At 45.5% G+C, this 15,325-nt stretch overlaps 1 protein-coding gene across 2 annotated transcripts in view; it reads left to right on the top strand.

Moving 5' to 3' along the window:
* Nucleotides 1–4,632: 4,632 nt before the first annotated feature.
* ABCA4 (ATP binding cassette subfamily A member 4) overlaps nucleotides 4,633–15,325 on the top strand; it is a 129,201-nt gene continuing 118,508 nt past the window's right edge. Inside the window, exons 1-3 of one of the 2 annotated variants that reach the window (XM_037744169.1) lie at nucleotides 4,633–4,824; nucleotides 13,215–13,308; nucleotides 14,707–14,848. In XM_037744169.1, the coding sequence (XP_037600097.1) occupies nucleotides 4,759–4,824; nucleotides 13,215–13,308; nucleotides 14,707–14,848 (302 nt within the window). In that variant the 5' untranslated portion in view covers nucleotides 4,633–4,758. The remainder of the gene's footprint in view (nucleotides 4,825–13,214; nucleotides 13,309–14,706; nucleotides 14,849–15,325) is intronic. The other variant, XM_017544208.2, reaches the window with a different exon arrangement.

The raw sequence follows: 15,325 nt of genomic DNA, 5'->3' as shown, positions 1-15,325 counted from the left end.
AAACTGCTTTTATGTTGTGACATAGATTCATAATGTTTTCTCATTCCACCTACAATCACAGTTTCAAAGAAATATATGTCTAATGATGTATTGGGGACATTCTATTTTCTTCAGCTTGTTGCAAGTGAATTGATGGTGATCTTTTGGTACTGGTTTTATTATCAAATTTATCTCCACTCCAAAATTACAGCAATTTCAAACTAATTTTGTCTATATATTTTTCCATAGTTTTTTTTTTTTTTTTTTTTAAATAGTCAGTGATAATGACGACTATTTTCTGTGTACTGAGCACTGTGGCAAGCTCTTTTCATGATTTTCTTTTTTTTCTTTTTTGAGATGGAGTCTTGCTCTATCACCGAGGCTGGAGTACAATGGCATGGTCTCAGCTCACTGCTGCAACCTCCGCCTCCCAGGTTCAAGCAATTCTCCGGCCTCAGCCTATGTAGCTGGGATTACAGGTGCCTGCCACCACGCCCAGATAATTTCTGTATTTTTAATAGAGATGGTGTTTCACTATGTTGCCAGGCTGGTCTCGAACTCCTGACCTCGAGATCTGCCTGCCTCAGGCTCCCAAAGTGCTGAGATTACAGGCATGAGCTGTGGTGCCTGGCACTTTTTTTTCCAAATAGAAACTTTAGAAATTATAAATTATTTCTCTCCCTTACTGAATTTTTGTTGGCAGAATAACTGATATAAGTAATAGAATGCCTCTTCCTAGTTCAACCCTCCGGAATAGGAGTGAGATCTCTAAAACTTCACCATTTTCTTGACTTCTTTATAGTTCTGAACATAAATGTGAATTGATATGGTCTATCGCTTAACATCACAGCTCTCAATGCATGTGCAGAGTCCTAGCCCAAAACTACTGCCAGGACTCTATCAATTTCAGATTTACCCCCATCAATTTGTGTTAATGGTGATAACTATGAGAATGAAATATGCAGTTATCATCAGTATCATTCTTGACTCACTAGGTATATTCACAGAAATATATGAGAAAACTGAACACAGCTTTTAGTCCGACATAATTTTAAAACAACTGGAGTTACCTTGGGAGAAAAATTATATGCAATATCTATAATATTAAAGAGTAAAAAAAGAGTTAAATGTCCTTAATATCAATCATTAGGGAAATGCAAATAAAAACCACAGTGAAATACCATCTCCCACCCATTAGGATGGCTATGATAAGAAGAAAAACAGAGCATAACAAGTGTTGGCCAGGATGTGGAGAAGTTGGAATCATCATGCACTGCTGATTGGCATGTACAACAGTGCAGCTGCTAAGGGAAATAGTATGGTAGTTCTTCCAAAAATAAGCAGAAACACTATTCGATCCAGCAATTTCACTCCTAGGTATCTACCCCAAATAACTGAAAGCAGAGGCTCAAATATTTGTACACCTATGTTGATAGCAGCATTACTCACAATAGGCGAAAGGTGGAAACAACCCAAATGACCCTGGATGGACGAATGGATAAACAAAATGTGGTCTATACAGAAAATAGAATATTAATTGACCTTGAAAAGGAAAGAAATTCTGATACATCTGCTATGGTCTAAATGTATGTGTTCCTCCAAAATTCATAAATTGAAATCCTAACCCCCAAGGTAATGGTATTAGGTGGTGAGGCTTTGGGGAGGTGATTAGGTCATGAGGGTAAGACCCTCGTGAATGGGGTTAGTGCCCTTATAAAAAGAAGCCCAAGAGAGACCCCTTTTCCCTTCCACTGGATGAGGTCACAGCAAAAAGTTACCACACACATGTCAGGAAATAGGCCCTTGTCAGACACCGAATCTACTGGCACCTTGATCTTGGACCTGGTTCCAGCCTCAAAAGCTGTGAGAAATAAATTTCTGTTGTTTATAAGCCACCCAGTTTATGATATTTTGTAATCTTTAAAGTTCATCTATGTTGTTGTAAGTTGGCTTACAACAACATAGATGAACTTTAAAGATTATGCTTTTCTATATGATTCCACTTAGATGAGGTACATAGAGTAGTCAAATTCATTGAGACAGAAAACAGAGTGGTTGGCAGGGGGCCAGGGAGAGGGAACACTGGGGAGTTAGTGTTTAATGGGTACAGAGTTTCAGTTTTGCAAAATGAAAGTTCTGAAGATGGATGGTGCTGATAGCTGCATAACAATATGAATGTATTAACACTACTCAAGGCCGGGTGTGGTGGCTCACGCCTGGAATCCCAGCACTTTGGGAGGCTCAGGTGGGCGGATCACCTGAGGTCAGGAGTTCGAGACTAGCCTGGCCAACATGGTGAAACTCCATCTCTAAAAATAAAAATAAAAATAAAAAACCACTACTCAATTGTACATTTAAAATGGTTCAAATGATAAACTGTATGTCATGTATGTGTCAATCTCAACAAACAGATTTGTTCAGACAAGAACAATGGTTAGATGGGAATAATACTATTAGAGCATCATCAATTGAGTATTAACGAAGTGCTCATGGTTTAACTTTCTCCTTTTTAGCTCAACGAAGCATGAACTATTTAAAATTAAAAACTATTAAAAACTATGACAGAACATTATTTACATAGCTGATGTCTTTGGGAATTGGAAGGAGACATATTCCTTCACCAGCTGTAGTTCCCCTTCAGCAACCTCATATACTCTCCAAGCTTATCTTTCCTGGGTCACCTGTTTAATCACTCCCAGAACTTAATCTTCCACCTATATGCTGACGATGCACAAAGCTATGTCTCCATCTCACAAGCTTATCCTTGACTCCAGACCCAAGTATTCAAATGCCTACTGAATATGTGCAGTCAGATGTCATAGGAGCTTCAGCTTCAATATATCAAATGCAAACCCCTGTTCTCCCCCACTACCTCCTGCTCCCCACTGGCCTTCCTCTGGCATTCCCTTCTCAGTTATGAGCACTACCATCTCACTAGATAGCCAGCCAAGCTAAATTCCATCTAGCTGACTTCTCCCTCTTCCTCACCACTCTCTCCCAGTAAGTCACCCAGCACTGCTGTCTCCTTCCTTCCTATCTCTCCAGTCCCTCCTTTCTCTCCAACAAGGCTGTCACTGCATTGCTCAGGGCTCTCTGCCTCCCCCTAAACCACCCCCACATTGCTGCCAGCTGACTACTCTTGGCAGTCCTGGATTAAAATCTTTCATCACCTTCTACATGATAAAACCCATACTCTTTAGCATGCAACAAGGTCTTAATGATTCTGCCAGAGCTTGCTTGGGGTTGGCCTGCACTTGTGGGTCATTCCAGTCACTTTGCAGGCGCTCAGTAAATCTTAGTTGAATCAGTCATCATCATCATCATTAATTTCTCAGTCTGGTCCCTGTCTCCTTTTCCAGCATCCTCCATTCCTAGCCTTCACTCCAGCCATGCTTCACTTGTGGTTTTCCTGGGAAAGATAAGCTATTCCTCCCTGTCTTTGCAGAGTTTAAATGACTCACTTGTTCAAGAACCCACCGTTGTCACATGGGACCCTGAGCAAAGTACTTAATTTCACTAGGCTTCATGTTCCTCATCTATAAAACTGAGCAAATGTGGATCTCACAAAATTGTAGTGAGGCTAAAATGAATTAACATGCAAAAGCAGTTTAGAAATCATGAACTTACTATAAAATGTTATTTTGTAATTCTGCAAGCTTGTCTTAAATGCCATCACCTCCAAGGAGTCTTTTTGCCATCATAAGCAGAAACCATCTCTCTCTTCTTGGAAGCCCCACTATGCATAGCCCGTGGGCCCTCATCATAGTCCTTGAGTTATTCGAGTTCAAGTCCCATGTTTACAACCAGACCACGAACTCCATGAAGTCAGCATCCATTCCTCTCTCTGGTTCTCCCTCCATCACTATCGAGGTTTCAGGGGTCTAGAGTCTTTCAAAGAGAACAAAGTTCTGAGATTTGAGGAGGCAGAGACAAAAAGTTCCATGGCGCAGTACCAGGGAGGCTTCTGTTTGGGGTGTTCCTTGGGATCACAGATCCCTCACCTGGTGATGAGTCAATCTAGCACCACCCCACACTGCAGGGCTGGAATGACAGTCACTGGCCCTTTTGCTGCCTCTCCTCATGCCCGCACCCTGTCATACATTGCAAGTCAATCACGGTTCCATCCTGCTGAGCCTGGAGTGTTCCACTGCCTTTTCTATTACAGCCCCAGGCAGCCACTACTAGTCGATCAAATTTAGCACAGGAGATAAACATCATCACCTTCCACTAAGCTCAGAGACAACCCAAATATCTGGCCTGAAGTCACTACAAAGCAAGATAAAGGCTAAAAGAAGGAGGGATCACTTCAGATCTGCCAAGTGAGTTGATTTGACTTAAAGGGGCAGTCAAACCCTGGCTACTGGTTCATGGCAGGCTCATAAATGCCCAGCCTATTATTTATGCAAAGAGATTTTGTTCCAAACTTAAGGAGATATCCAAAGACATCCTCCTGAGCAACCCCAGGAACTCCTCTCATGCCTGAGGGTCTTGGCTTCCCATTGTATCCTCTACCTCAATTTCCCTGGTGCCCAGCCACCTGTGTCTTTAGGGTTCTCTTTCTCTCCCTAAAAAGGAACCAGCACAGTGTTGGCCTCCTCTCCCCAACAAAGGGCTTATGTGTAATTAGAAGGGATTATGCTTTGAAGGGGAAAAGTAGCCTTTAATCACCAGGAGAAGGACACAGCGGCCAGAGCTGGAGGCACTCTTAGCAGCATTTACGTCCTTTACTGTCTGGGGGCCCTCAGCTCTGACCAATCTGGCCTTCGTGTGGTCATTAGCATGGGCTTCGTGAGACAGATACAGCTTTTGCTCTGGAAGAACTGGACCCTGAGGAAAAGGCAAAAGGTAACAGTTACTGTCTGTGGTTTAAAAATGAGGTGTGGAGCAAATAAACAGGTTGAAAGTGTGGGGTGGGCTGGTGGGGCAAGGTGGGGGGGTTGTGAGCAGTCAGTGGGTTTGTTGTGGTTTAGCCGCTCTGTGGGCACCTCTGAAAATGCTCTTCGCAGGAAGATGTGCTTCTCTGTCCTCAGCCACATGAAAATCTTTTGCCCATCCTGTCTGTTAATTTATTGCCTGCCCGCCCCTCCCCCATCCCATTTTACACCTGCCCGTCCAGTCTACCTCGCTTTAGGGTGTCCACACTGGGCAGTGGGAAGAACCTTATGTCCTGAAGAGCAGGCCAAAGGCAAACAAGAACCCCCTCAAATAGCTTCTTAGCTTAGTGAGGCTTTATTTCACTGATCCTCTGAGGCACATTGTTTTTTCACGTTAACATTTCTGAAATTGGAATGCAGCTCACGATCAAGTCACAGTTTAACTGGACACATTTTTTTTTCTTTCTTAGTGGTGCAGAAAAATAACAGTGCGTCTTACAATTGACCGTGTCCCAGATTCTGTGAGATGCTGTACATTATTAACCATCACGCACATTTCCTGAACTCTTTCAATGAGCAGACACCAGGCTGGGTTAGACTGGAGACCTAAAAGTACGACACACATTCCACCCTGGACTGGCTTCTGTGCTGGCTGGGAAAACCCAAAGTATGTTTTGAGACCAAAAGCAAAATGAAGTAGCATAGATGGAATATTCCATGAGAAGTGAAGGCAAGAGGTGCTGGACATCAGAGAACACCAAGGCTGTACATGTAAATGCCAACTGGCCTTGTTCATTTTTTCCGTGAAGGGACAAGGAGTTACCATAGAACTGTAAAGAAAGAATGCAGTTTGCTACAGCCTTGCAGAGTCATGCAAATGCCAATGACTAAAGGAGCTGAAAGAGGAAGGAGGGGATAAAGGGTAGGGGCTGAGTAAGGCTGAGATTAGGATGATGGGAGCTGCAAGCCACTAGAGAGCTCTGGAGGAAAGGGATGGGAGAAGAAAACAGTATTTGCTCCAAAGCTCAGTTCAGAATAAGTTTATGTAGATGATGGTGCCAACTGGTGGAACCGGTGAAGGCCTATGAATAAGTGTCTCAGTGAGGTTCTCCTTAGAGTTTAGTTTGAAAAGGTGCTAGCTAAGTATAGAGCTCGTAGCTTAGAGGGTAAGAGAAAATGGTAAGGTATCACGGAGGTAGCAATTGCAGGACACAGCTCCCATCCCTAGGGCTAAGAGAACCAAAGGAAGAGAGAGGTATGGTCAAGACTTGGAAACATAGATGAGAGGACTGTGGAGCTGACATTAGGACTTGGAAGGAAGGGGTGCATCAAGGCTGCTGCTGGGTCTCTGAGCCTGACCTCAGGCCCAGACCCCTGGGGAGAAAGCCCTGGCAGGCTGGTGCATGTGGAGCTGAGGGATAACAGCTTAATTACCAGCATAAAAGGGAGTAGCACAGGATATGCTTCAACCATGCTCATGGGTGGCTTCAAAGCTTGTGTGTGGTTGGCCCAGGACACAGGGAGGCTGCAGGGGAGGTTAGACCTGGCTTGTCCAGGGAGCACCACTGTCCTCAGGCCGCTTTCCTCTGTCAGAGCTGGTGCAGAAGTTATCTGTTGTCCCCAGGGGCCAAGTATTAAGAGGAGTCAGAAACTCTGTCCTTTTTTCTAGGAGCTTCCCTTCTTGAAAATCCTGACAAAACTTGAAAAAGACTCATGATTAAATTTATTCATGTATTCATTCCTTCCTTCTATCAACAAATAACAATCTCCAGGCACTGTGCTAGGTTCGTGGGTATACAGTAGCAACAAGACCTCCCAGCCCCTGCCTACAGGAGGCTTGGAGTCTATGGATTGTGGAGGAAAATCCAATATTTTATTGTTCTCTCTTTCCCATAAGAAATGACAATTCTTACTTCGTTTTATTCTCACTGTGCTCTTGGTGACCTTCAAAGGGGGTTGCATGATAACTGAGGACCGTAGCTGCTGGCTTAAAATGATTCCATTCCTGTGGTGCTCATGTCGCTGTGACAGAGAATAACTGTTTTCAGAATGCTCTGGTGCCCTCCCTCTCAATCTGGCCTTTCCCTGGCGTGCCTTGGTGAGTCCTGCTCAGGGATTCTGCCTTTGCCACAGTGTGTTCCCAGGGAGATGCAGCCACTCAGGCTGAAGGCCTCGGCTGGGGCACCTCCCAGGGCTGGGCCTGGGCTGGGCTGGTGTTTGCTGGATGCTGTCCTGACAGCCTGGAAATTCAGATTTCCGTCTGGCATGCCTCCCGATGGCGCCCCACCTGCGACCGCATTCCAGGAGCTTCCAGGATGTCTGAGTTAAATGGAGGCACCCCCTGCAGACTCTCTAGCTCTGAGGCATCTGTGGCTCCTTCTTAAGCTTTTGGTTTTTCTGGAAATTTCTACCTCTAGAAGATGGTCTCTCTAAGAAAAGTATGACCACCCAGCCCATAATTCAGATCCCAGGTTTTTCCTCAAACCTCCATGCTTTTAGATGTTTACTCCTGCAGGCAGAGCAAGAGTAAAAACAGATACCAAATTTCCTCATTCCTCAGCTCCCAATCCCTAAGGGCATAAGATGAAAATCTTCAGCTTCTGCTTTCCTCCCTCTTCTTTCTCATTCCTCTGTTAACATTTGTCAAGTGTTACTAAGTGTCTGGCACTGTACTACGTGCATCACCTCCCTGAACCCTCCCAGCAATTCCACAAGAGAGGCCTCTCAATGATCCCCACGGTACTGATGAGGTCACTGAGGCTCCAGAGAAGGATTAGTAACTGGTGGGGTTGGGCCTGGGATTCGCACCCATGCTGTGTGACCCAGGATAGGCGGGCATGGCCGTGACACCACACTGCTTCCATGGATCAAGATCTATCCAATAGTCTGGTCACTGATATTACTAAGATAGAGTCATCAAATAATTTCTCATCCAATCTGGGCAGTTTTGAAAGTAAAAGGGAGCACTATTAATAACTGCACTGGGACAATAAATGTAAACTACCACTGGCCCTGGCATATTGGGATGTATGTTTGCCCTATACCAAAGTGAGCTAGACACAGCCACCGCCTTCATAGAGTTTAGAGCAGATAGGAGCGGCTCCCACGTATAATTACTGCGCAGCACAACGTGGGGGCCGTGGAGTAGAAGGAGGCACAAGTGAGAGGTGAGGAGGAGGTCTGGGAGCTCGGAGGGGGCACCAGGGTTGAAGAGGGTGGGAGAAGCCTTCCTAAGGAGTTCATCCTGGTGACAAGCATTCCCAATGACGAGAGCTCTCTCCACTGCACATGACAAATACACATCTGCCCGTGTTGGCTGTGGACCAGGCACTGCGTCAGGGAGGGCTTATGAAGGTCACTAGGCAGTTCTCTTGGTATCATTCCCTCATCCCAGCTTCTGGGTTAGGATGGATATCTGGGGGAGGCCTGAGGACTCATGAAAGTGGGGCACTAATCATTTTTTGGACTCCACACCCCCAAGCACCTGGGACAGCTGTGGCCTTTGTCCTGGGCCCAGCATCAGGCTGAGAATATGGCAGGTACAGAGAAGCTGGGCACCTACTCCAGTGTACCCAGGCTCTGGGTCATGTTGGTCCAGACTAAGAATCCTGTCCTGGTTCTTTGTGCAGAAGGGAGAATCATAGGGCTAATTTTAGGCCTTGGCTGCCTTCTGTTAAATTGAAAACAGAGCAGGAAGGAAGAAAATTTAACAGGCTCAGTTTTAAAACAACAAGCACAACTGTGCCCTTGCCAGAAACCCCTCCTCTTCATGTCAATTGAATGGTAAAGAAAGGAGTGGAGGTGAGAGGAGAGAGAAAGAGAGAGAGGAAGAGAGAGAGAGAGAGAAATGGAAGAAAGGAAAGAAAAAGAGAGAACAAGAGAAAAAAAGAAAGGAAGGAAGAGAAAGAAAGAAAGAGACAGAAAGAAAGAGAGAAAGAAAGAAGAGAAGAGAAAAGAAAAGAGAGAAAGAAGGAAAAATCAGTTTGGGAAAAAACAATTTTCCACCAGCCCTTCTGAGCCTCGGCTGGGCTTAAAGTTACAGACATGTGTAAAGGGCAGGGTGGGGGAGTCTGAGCTGCTGAGAAAACATGTTTTTAATTATACTGTGGAATTTCTCCCTGGGGTATGCCTGTGTGCAGTTGAGCGTCAAGGACAAGGATGCCGCTCTGGGGTGGGGGTGCTGAGCATGACTTTGGAAGCGGGTAGGAGAAGAGGCTGTTGTGAAGACCAGACCTGTCAGGCTAGGAAAAGAATGGCTTGTGGTCTTTGTGCAGGGAGTGACATGTGACATGCAGCACCTGCCCACCCCCTAAAAAAACAACACACTCTCACAGAGTTAGAACAACAGTGACCTCTCAACAAATATGTTTCAATACCAACCAACCATTACCTAGACTAGTGGTTCTCAGCCTTGGCTGCACATTGGAATTACTTAAGAAGTACTAAAAAGAGGAACCCTGATGTCTCATGCCCCAAGGTTCTGATGTAGTTGATCTGGGGCATGGCCTGAGACCCCCGACATGTTTTCAGCGAGAAGCCACATAAGAAGTGCTGACCCAGGTCAACAGGGGTGATGATTTGAGTGGTGGGGACCATAGGCAGAAAACAACAGCCTAATTCAAGGATGGGAAGAGGGCACAGGTGAGGTAGGATTAGTCCTAGGGCCAGACAAAGAAGGAAGGAAGAAAAGAGGTGCTGATCCTGCCCCTACTGAGAGGAGACCTCTAACTCACAGTGCCTTGTGAAGACCAGATTTTTCAAAAACACAAGAATGAGTGAGTGAGGGACTGGGTGGATGCAAGAGCGCGTGACAAGCCCTTCAAGGGAGGATGACAATGCACTAGCTTGGTTTATAAATTTTACCCATGGGACAGGCAGGCCAAGCTGGCTGGTCCCCTCCCTAGTGCACACCCCTCCCTCTTCATGTATGAGCAGGGGACAGTGTGTGGCTGGTTTCTCAGGAAGCCCCATGGTTCCAAACCAGCAACTGGGCAGTTCTGAATCCAGAAAGGCGGGGAGATGAACGTAAGTAGAGGACAGGCCTACAGGGTTGCAGGTAATCTTAATTATACCTCCTTACTCATCTGCCTTTGCATCATCCCTGTGACCTGTGACAACCCTGTGAGGCAATAACAAATGGCTTGTTTATTGGGTGTTACCTCATGCCATGTTGTGGTTTCGTGTTTAACACAGTTGTCTCATTTTATGCTCACGACTGCTCTGGCAAGTAGGTCCTAGTACTACATCCATTTCACAGATGAGACTGGGTGCCACAGAGGGGCTGAGCGGGTTGACCAAGGTCACATAGCTAAGATGGAACAGACTGGATAGGAACCTCAGTACTTGGCCTCAGAGTAATCTGCTCTTAACCCTGAGTGTACACTGTAGGAAAAAGAGCAGTCCATTTCAGAGACAAGAAAACTGGGGCTCAGAGGTTAATCAAGCCCCCGAGTGGTTGTTAACCCAGATCTTCCCACTAACTCCCAAATCAGCATCAGAGTTTAACATGCCAGACCACTCCCAGACAGATGTTGCTGTGTGGAAGACAGCCGATATACTTGGTAGAAGGCCAACATGGCAAGCAGTTGTCTAAAGGAGTCAAATGTGTTGATTTGAACTGGATGTCTCATTTCTTTGATGAAGACACTAGGAACAACTTCTGTGTTTCATCATTTGCTCCTATCACTCAACGTTGCTATCTTGCCAAACCTGTTCCCTGGCCTTACCCACCGATGGAGTGATCCAGAATGGAAGACAAGACTCCAATGTACATGCCAGTGGGGGAGGCTATTTCTTAAATCTACAGACTGTTGGTGACCTGAACCCCATGTCACCAAAGACTTTCCTGGAGAAGCCTCCTAGACCAGTCTTGACAAAGGCTCACTCATTCCATGGATATTTATTGATACCTATTATGAGCCCTGCCCCATGTGGGGTGCTGGAATCATAGTAGTGACAATGACAGATGAGGTTCCTGCCCTCAGGAAGCTCACTGCCCTTGAGGGCTGCGCTTACTTGGAGGAGTAACGACCCTGAAGCGAAATGAGTGTTAAGAAGGGGTAGTCCAGGCAGCTGGGGGACAGTTGTGTGTGGTCAGGGACCAGGATGTTAACAATGAGACAGGGCTGGCTAGGGAAGAGGCCCAGCCTGGCTAACCTCGATCTGCCTGCACTGGGGGGACTGCAACGTTCCAGTGGCTGGCAAGTATGCGTACAGTCAGTCCCCTTAAGGCTGGGTAGGAATTGCCCAATATTGGTAGTTTGCCATCTTGTGGGGGAAGGTGTAGAAGGTCCTCTTAAAAATGATTGCTCGGGCTGGGTGTGGCAGCTCACACCTGTAATCCCAGCACTTTGGGAGGCTGAGGCAGGTAGATCATCTGAGGTCAGGAGTTCGAGATCAGCCTGGCCAATATGGTGAAACCCCATCTCTACTAAAAATACAAAAATTAGCTGGGCATGGTGGTGCACACCTGTAATGCCAGCTACTCTGGAGGCTGAGGCAGAAGAATCACTCGAACCCAGGAGGCAGAGGTTGCAGTGAGCCAATATTGTGCCATTGTACTCCAACCTTGGCAACAGAGCGAGACTCCATCTCAAAAAAAAAAAAAAAAAAAAAAAAATCAGTGCCTCGTAGAGAATCTATTCTTTTCTTCCCATATTGTGTGCATGTGTGTGCATGCTTCCTCCAACACATCCTCCCTATACGTATTTTGAGTAAAACATCTTGTAAAAAGTTACAACTACATAATCACCACCTGCCCCTAAACAGTTTTGCTTTTTTCTTTCTTCAATGGATGATAATATTCCCCCATCAATTTATTTTCTAGTTTCTTATAATCTGGTCACCAGCAGGCTGTTTATTAAAAAGCAGAACATGGCTTGTCCTTATTAGCAGGAAAGGAGCATTTATTGAGCCCCTGCTGTGGTGACTCTTATTTTGCTGAGAGCCTATTTACATTTCTTTTAGAGGAAAACAGCAAAGGGTTACATGAAAGATCATGTGAATAGCCCCTAGCTGATCTATTAAACTTGTTATTCCCCAGCCAGCTGCTTAAGATCTCCTTCAGATCTTATGCGTTTCCTTCTTAAGGTCTCTAGAGTAAGGATTGCATAGTTCTCCTGTTCAATTCACATGTCCCTCTCCCTCTTCCCCTCCATAATTCCACATCTCCAACCCCACACCTATGTGCAATGCCACAGGGTGTGGACTGCCACAGCCACTGGATCTGCTTTTGGAATCAAGAGTCCTTAAGCTCTAAATGGAACTGAAATTTAAATACCAACTTTCAACCATATGTTGACATCAGCAGCGTCTTCCAGTATAAAAACCCATGGCAGTGTGCCCTGCTTTGTTTCTTTAAGCAACAGAAACTGTTGAAGGAAACATGTTGGTAGACCAGATTTTTGTTGGCTTTGCTATAGATCACAGTCATTTATTTGCTCATTCATTCATTCATTCATTCAGTGACCACATTTGCAATGTCTGTTACGTGATAGAAGAAGGCAAGGTAATGGGAAGGGGCGGAAAGAACATTGGCCCTAGAAACAGGAGGCTAGATTTGGGTTCTGATGCTGTCACTGCTGATGTGACACTGCACAGTCACCTGCCTTCTCTGTTCCTCTTTCCTTATCTGCAGATAGAGTATTACAGAAAAATCTTTACTACCTGTTATATCAGCATTACCTGGGACCTTGTTAGAAATGCAAGCTCTGAGGCTGGGCGCAGTGGCTCATTCCTGTAATCCCAGCACTTTGGGAGGCCGAGGTGGGTGGATCAAGAGGTCAGGAAATTGAGACCAGCCTGGCCAACATGGTGAAACCCTGTCTCTACTAAAAATACAAAAATTAGCCGGGCGTGGTGGCACATGCCTGTAGCCCCAGCTCCTCAGGAGGCTGAGGCAGGAGAATCTCTTGAACCTGGGAGGCAGAGGTTGCAGTGAGCCAAGATCACGTCACTGTCCTCCAGCCTGGTGACAGAGCATACTCTGTCTTAAAAAAAAAATACAAGTTCTGGTGAGATTGTACTGAATCAAAATCTGCATTCATGTGCATAGTGACAGCTAAAATGCACTGAAGCAGAGGATCTTGATGAGCCTTTATAAACGTCTCATGCTAATGCAGTTTTCTAAAACAGAGGCAGGGTAGAACCCAGATGTACACAAAATCTGGATGATACAATAAAACAAGGTAGAGGTGGTATGTGAGGGAGAGGGTAAAATAAGGAAACTGTTTAGGTAAATATACCACAACCAAAGTCCTACTGCACACATAGGCTCTTAGGAGGAGAGTGTCTGCTTTGGTTATGTTTTCTATAATCTCTTAGCACCACCAGACTTTCTCTCTTTTTGTTTTGTTTTTCCAGATTCGCTTTGCAGTGGAACTTGTGTGGCCTTTATCTTTATTTCTGATCTTGATCTGGTTAAGGAATGCCAACCCGCTGTACAGCCAACATGAATGTAAGCATAGCAGGGTAGCTTGGGCAAGCCTTGAAGAGACAATGGTCTGGGCCTTTTGTCTAGAATGGTCTTGGGGTGGGGGTGTGGGGATCAGACCTGCTTATTATCATTTCATGTCTATGATGCATATAACAGATTTATCAGTGTTACACAAATTATGATTTAAAAAAAATTTTGAGAGACAGGGTCTCATTCTGTTGCCCAGGCTGGAGCACAGTGTTGGGACAATAGCCCACTGCAGCCTCTATCTCTTGGGCTCAAGTCATCCTCCTGCCTCAGCTTCCAAAGTACTGGGATTATAGGCATGAGCCATTGCTCCCAGCTAATTTTTTTGTTTTTTTGTAGAGACAGAATTGCTACATTGCCTGGGCTGGTCTTGTATTCCTGGCCTCAAATGATCCTCCCACTTTAGCCTCCTAAAGCGCTGGGATTACAGGCATGAGCCACCTTGTCCAACCCCAATTTTCATGTTTTAACTTTACACATTCTAAGCAGATACTTGTATGTAGTTACTGAGGGAGGGTGCACTTATTTTTGTTTTGTTTTTGCTAGTTTTATTTTTTTAATACCTAAACTCTCACTTGTTTTAAAGAGAACAGATTTGTAGATGAGTTCTCTACAATATTTCAGAAATTAGTTTAGAGGATTTGTTATACATGGTGCCAGAGGAAAATGAGGAGAAAGGATGCTATACAATTGTACCGAAGAAAAATTGTATTTCTTTGACCCCTGAGGTATCTGCAGACCTGAAAGGACCCTAGTGAGAGCCTCTGTTACATTCTGCCCTTGTGGGAAAGTCTTCACCTTGTTTCTGGCCTTCTGTGCAGCTGATGTGGAAGCCTCAAATGTTATGCAAAGCTGCCCAGTCCTCTATTCTTGGTCTTCACCCTCTGGTTCATGAGTTTCAGACCTCAGTTCTGAATCAGCCTCCTATTTATCAGCCTCTTCCTTCTTTATCTCTCCCCCAGGAGCCCATCACCTGCAGCCAACTGCATGCTTGGGGGTAGGTGCTCAGACTGTGACTGAAGGAATAGATGAACCTCTGCTCAAGCAACAGCAGCTGCTGCATGGAAGCTTCTTGAACTAACACTCCTAAGTCCCTCTCAGCACAAAATGATGTGTCCCCCCGGTGTCTCCTTCACATTTCTATCCATACCTATTACAGCATCTGTCTGTCTCCCCACTACACCAGGAGTTTGAGAGAAGAAGCCATGTCTCTAGCACCCAGCACAGGGCCTGGCACACATTAAATGTTATGCTCCTGCTTCTTAAATGCTGAGAATGAAGAAGGGCACCAGAGGGGCCCAGGCCCCTTCCCAAAAAGGCCCCAGCTCCTAGGTCTGATCCTGCTTGGTATCCATGACTAACCCTGTCTTGTCATCATTTTCTGTTTTAAAGGCCATTTTCCCAACAAGGCGATGCCCTCAGCAGGAATGCTGCCATGGCTCCAGGGGATCTTCTGCAATGTGAATAATCCTTGTTTCCAAAGCCCCACCCCAGGAGAATCTCCTGGAATTGTGTCAAACTATAACAACTCCATGTAAGTGTTGAGATCCCTGCCATGAGGGGGAGGAAGTTACACACCCCTTCATGTGCTGGAGTGCACATATGCGTGCACTGAGCATGTAGCACTGAAAGAGTGTTCTTGTGGCTAGCTGAGCCCCTAATCTCTTAGGAGCAGAGCAGGTTTCCTCTCTGGAACATTCTGTTAACTGTCAGGGCACTTTGGGAGAAATCTCCAAGCTAAGGCCATGTGCACACAATTTCTTGGTCCTTATATCGCCAGGATGTGAACTGGAGTCCAATGGCAGCCTGCTTTTGAAATGTGTCCACTGCCTTCTGGTCATTGACCTGCTTGGGTAGAGTGAGTCACTGTGGGCGAAAAACTCAGTTCCCTTCACCCTGATCAACCTGGACAGATCTCTGTTCCTTTAAAAGCTTTCTTGGACATCTAAGGGCTAGGAAAAATGTCAGGGAGCATTGAGAAGGCAAATGAAGTCAGGTTTACAAAGTGAAG

Source organism: Cebus imitator, unplaced genomic scaffold, assembly GCF_001604975.1.
Source record: "Cebus imitator isolate Cc_AM_T3 unplaced genomic scaffold, Cebus_imitator-1.0 Scaffold166, whole genome shotgun sequence".
NCBI classification, from domain to species: Eukaryota; Metazoa; Chordata; class Mammalia; order Primates; family Cebidae; genus Cebus; species Cebus imitator.
Note: the sequence above shows the minus strand (reverse complement) of the source record. Positions and strands in the feature narration are given on the sequence as shown.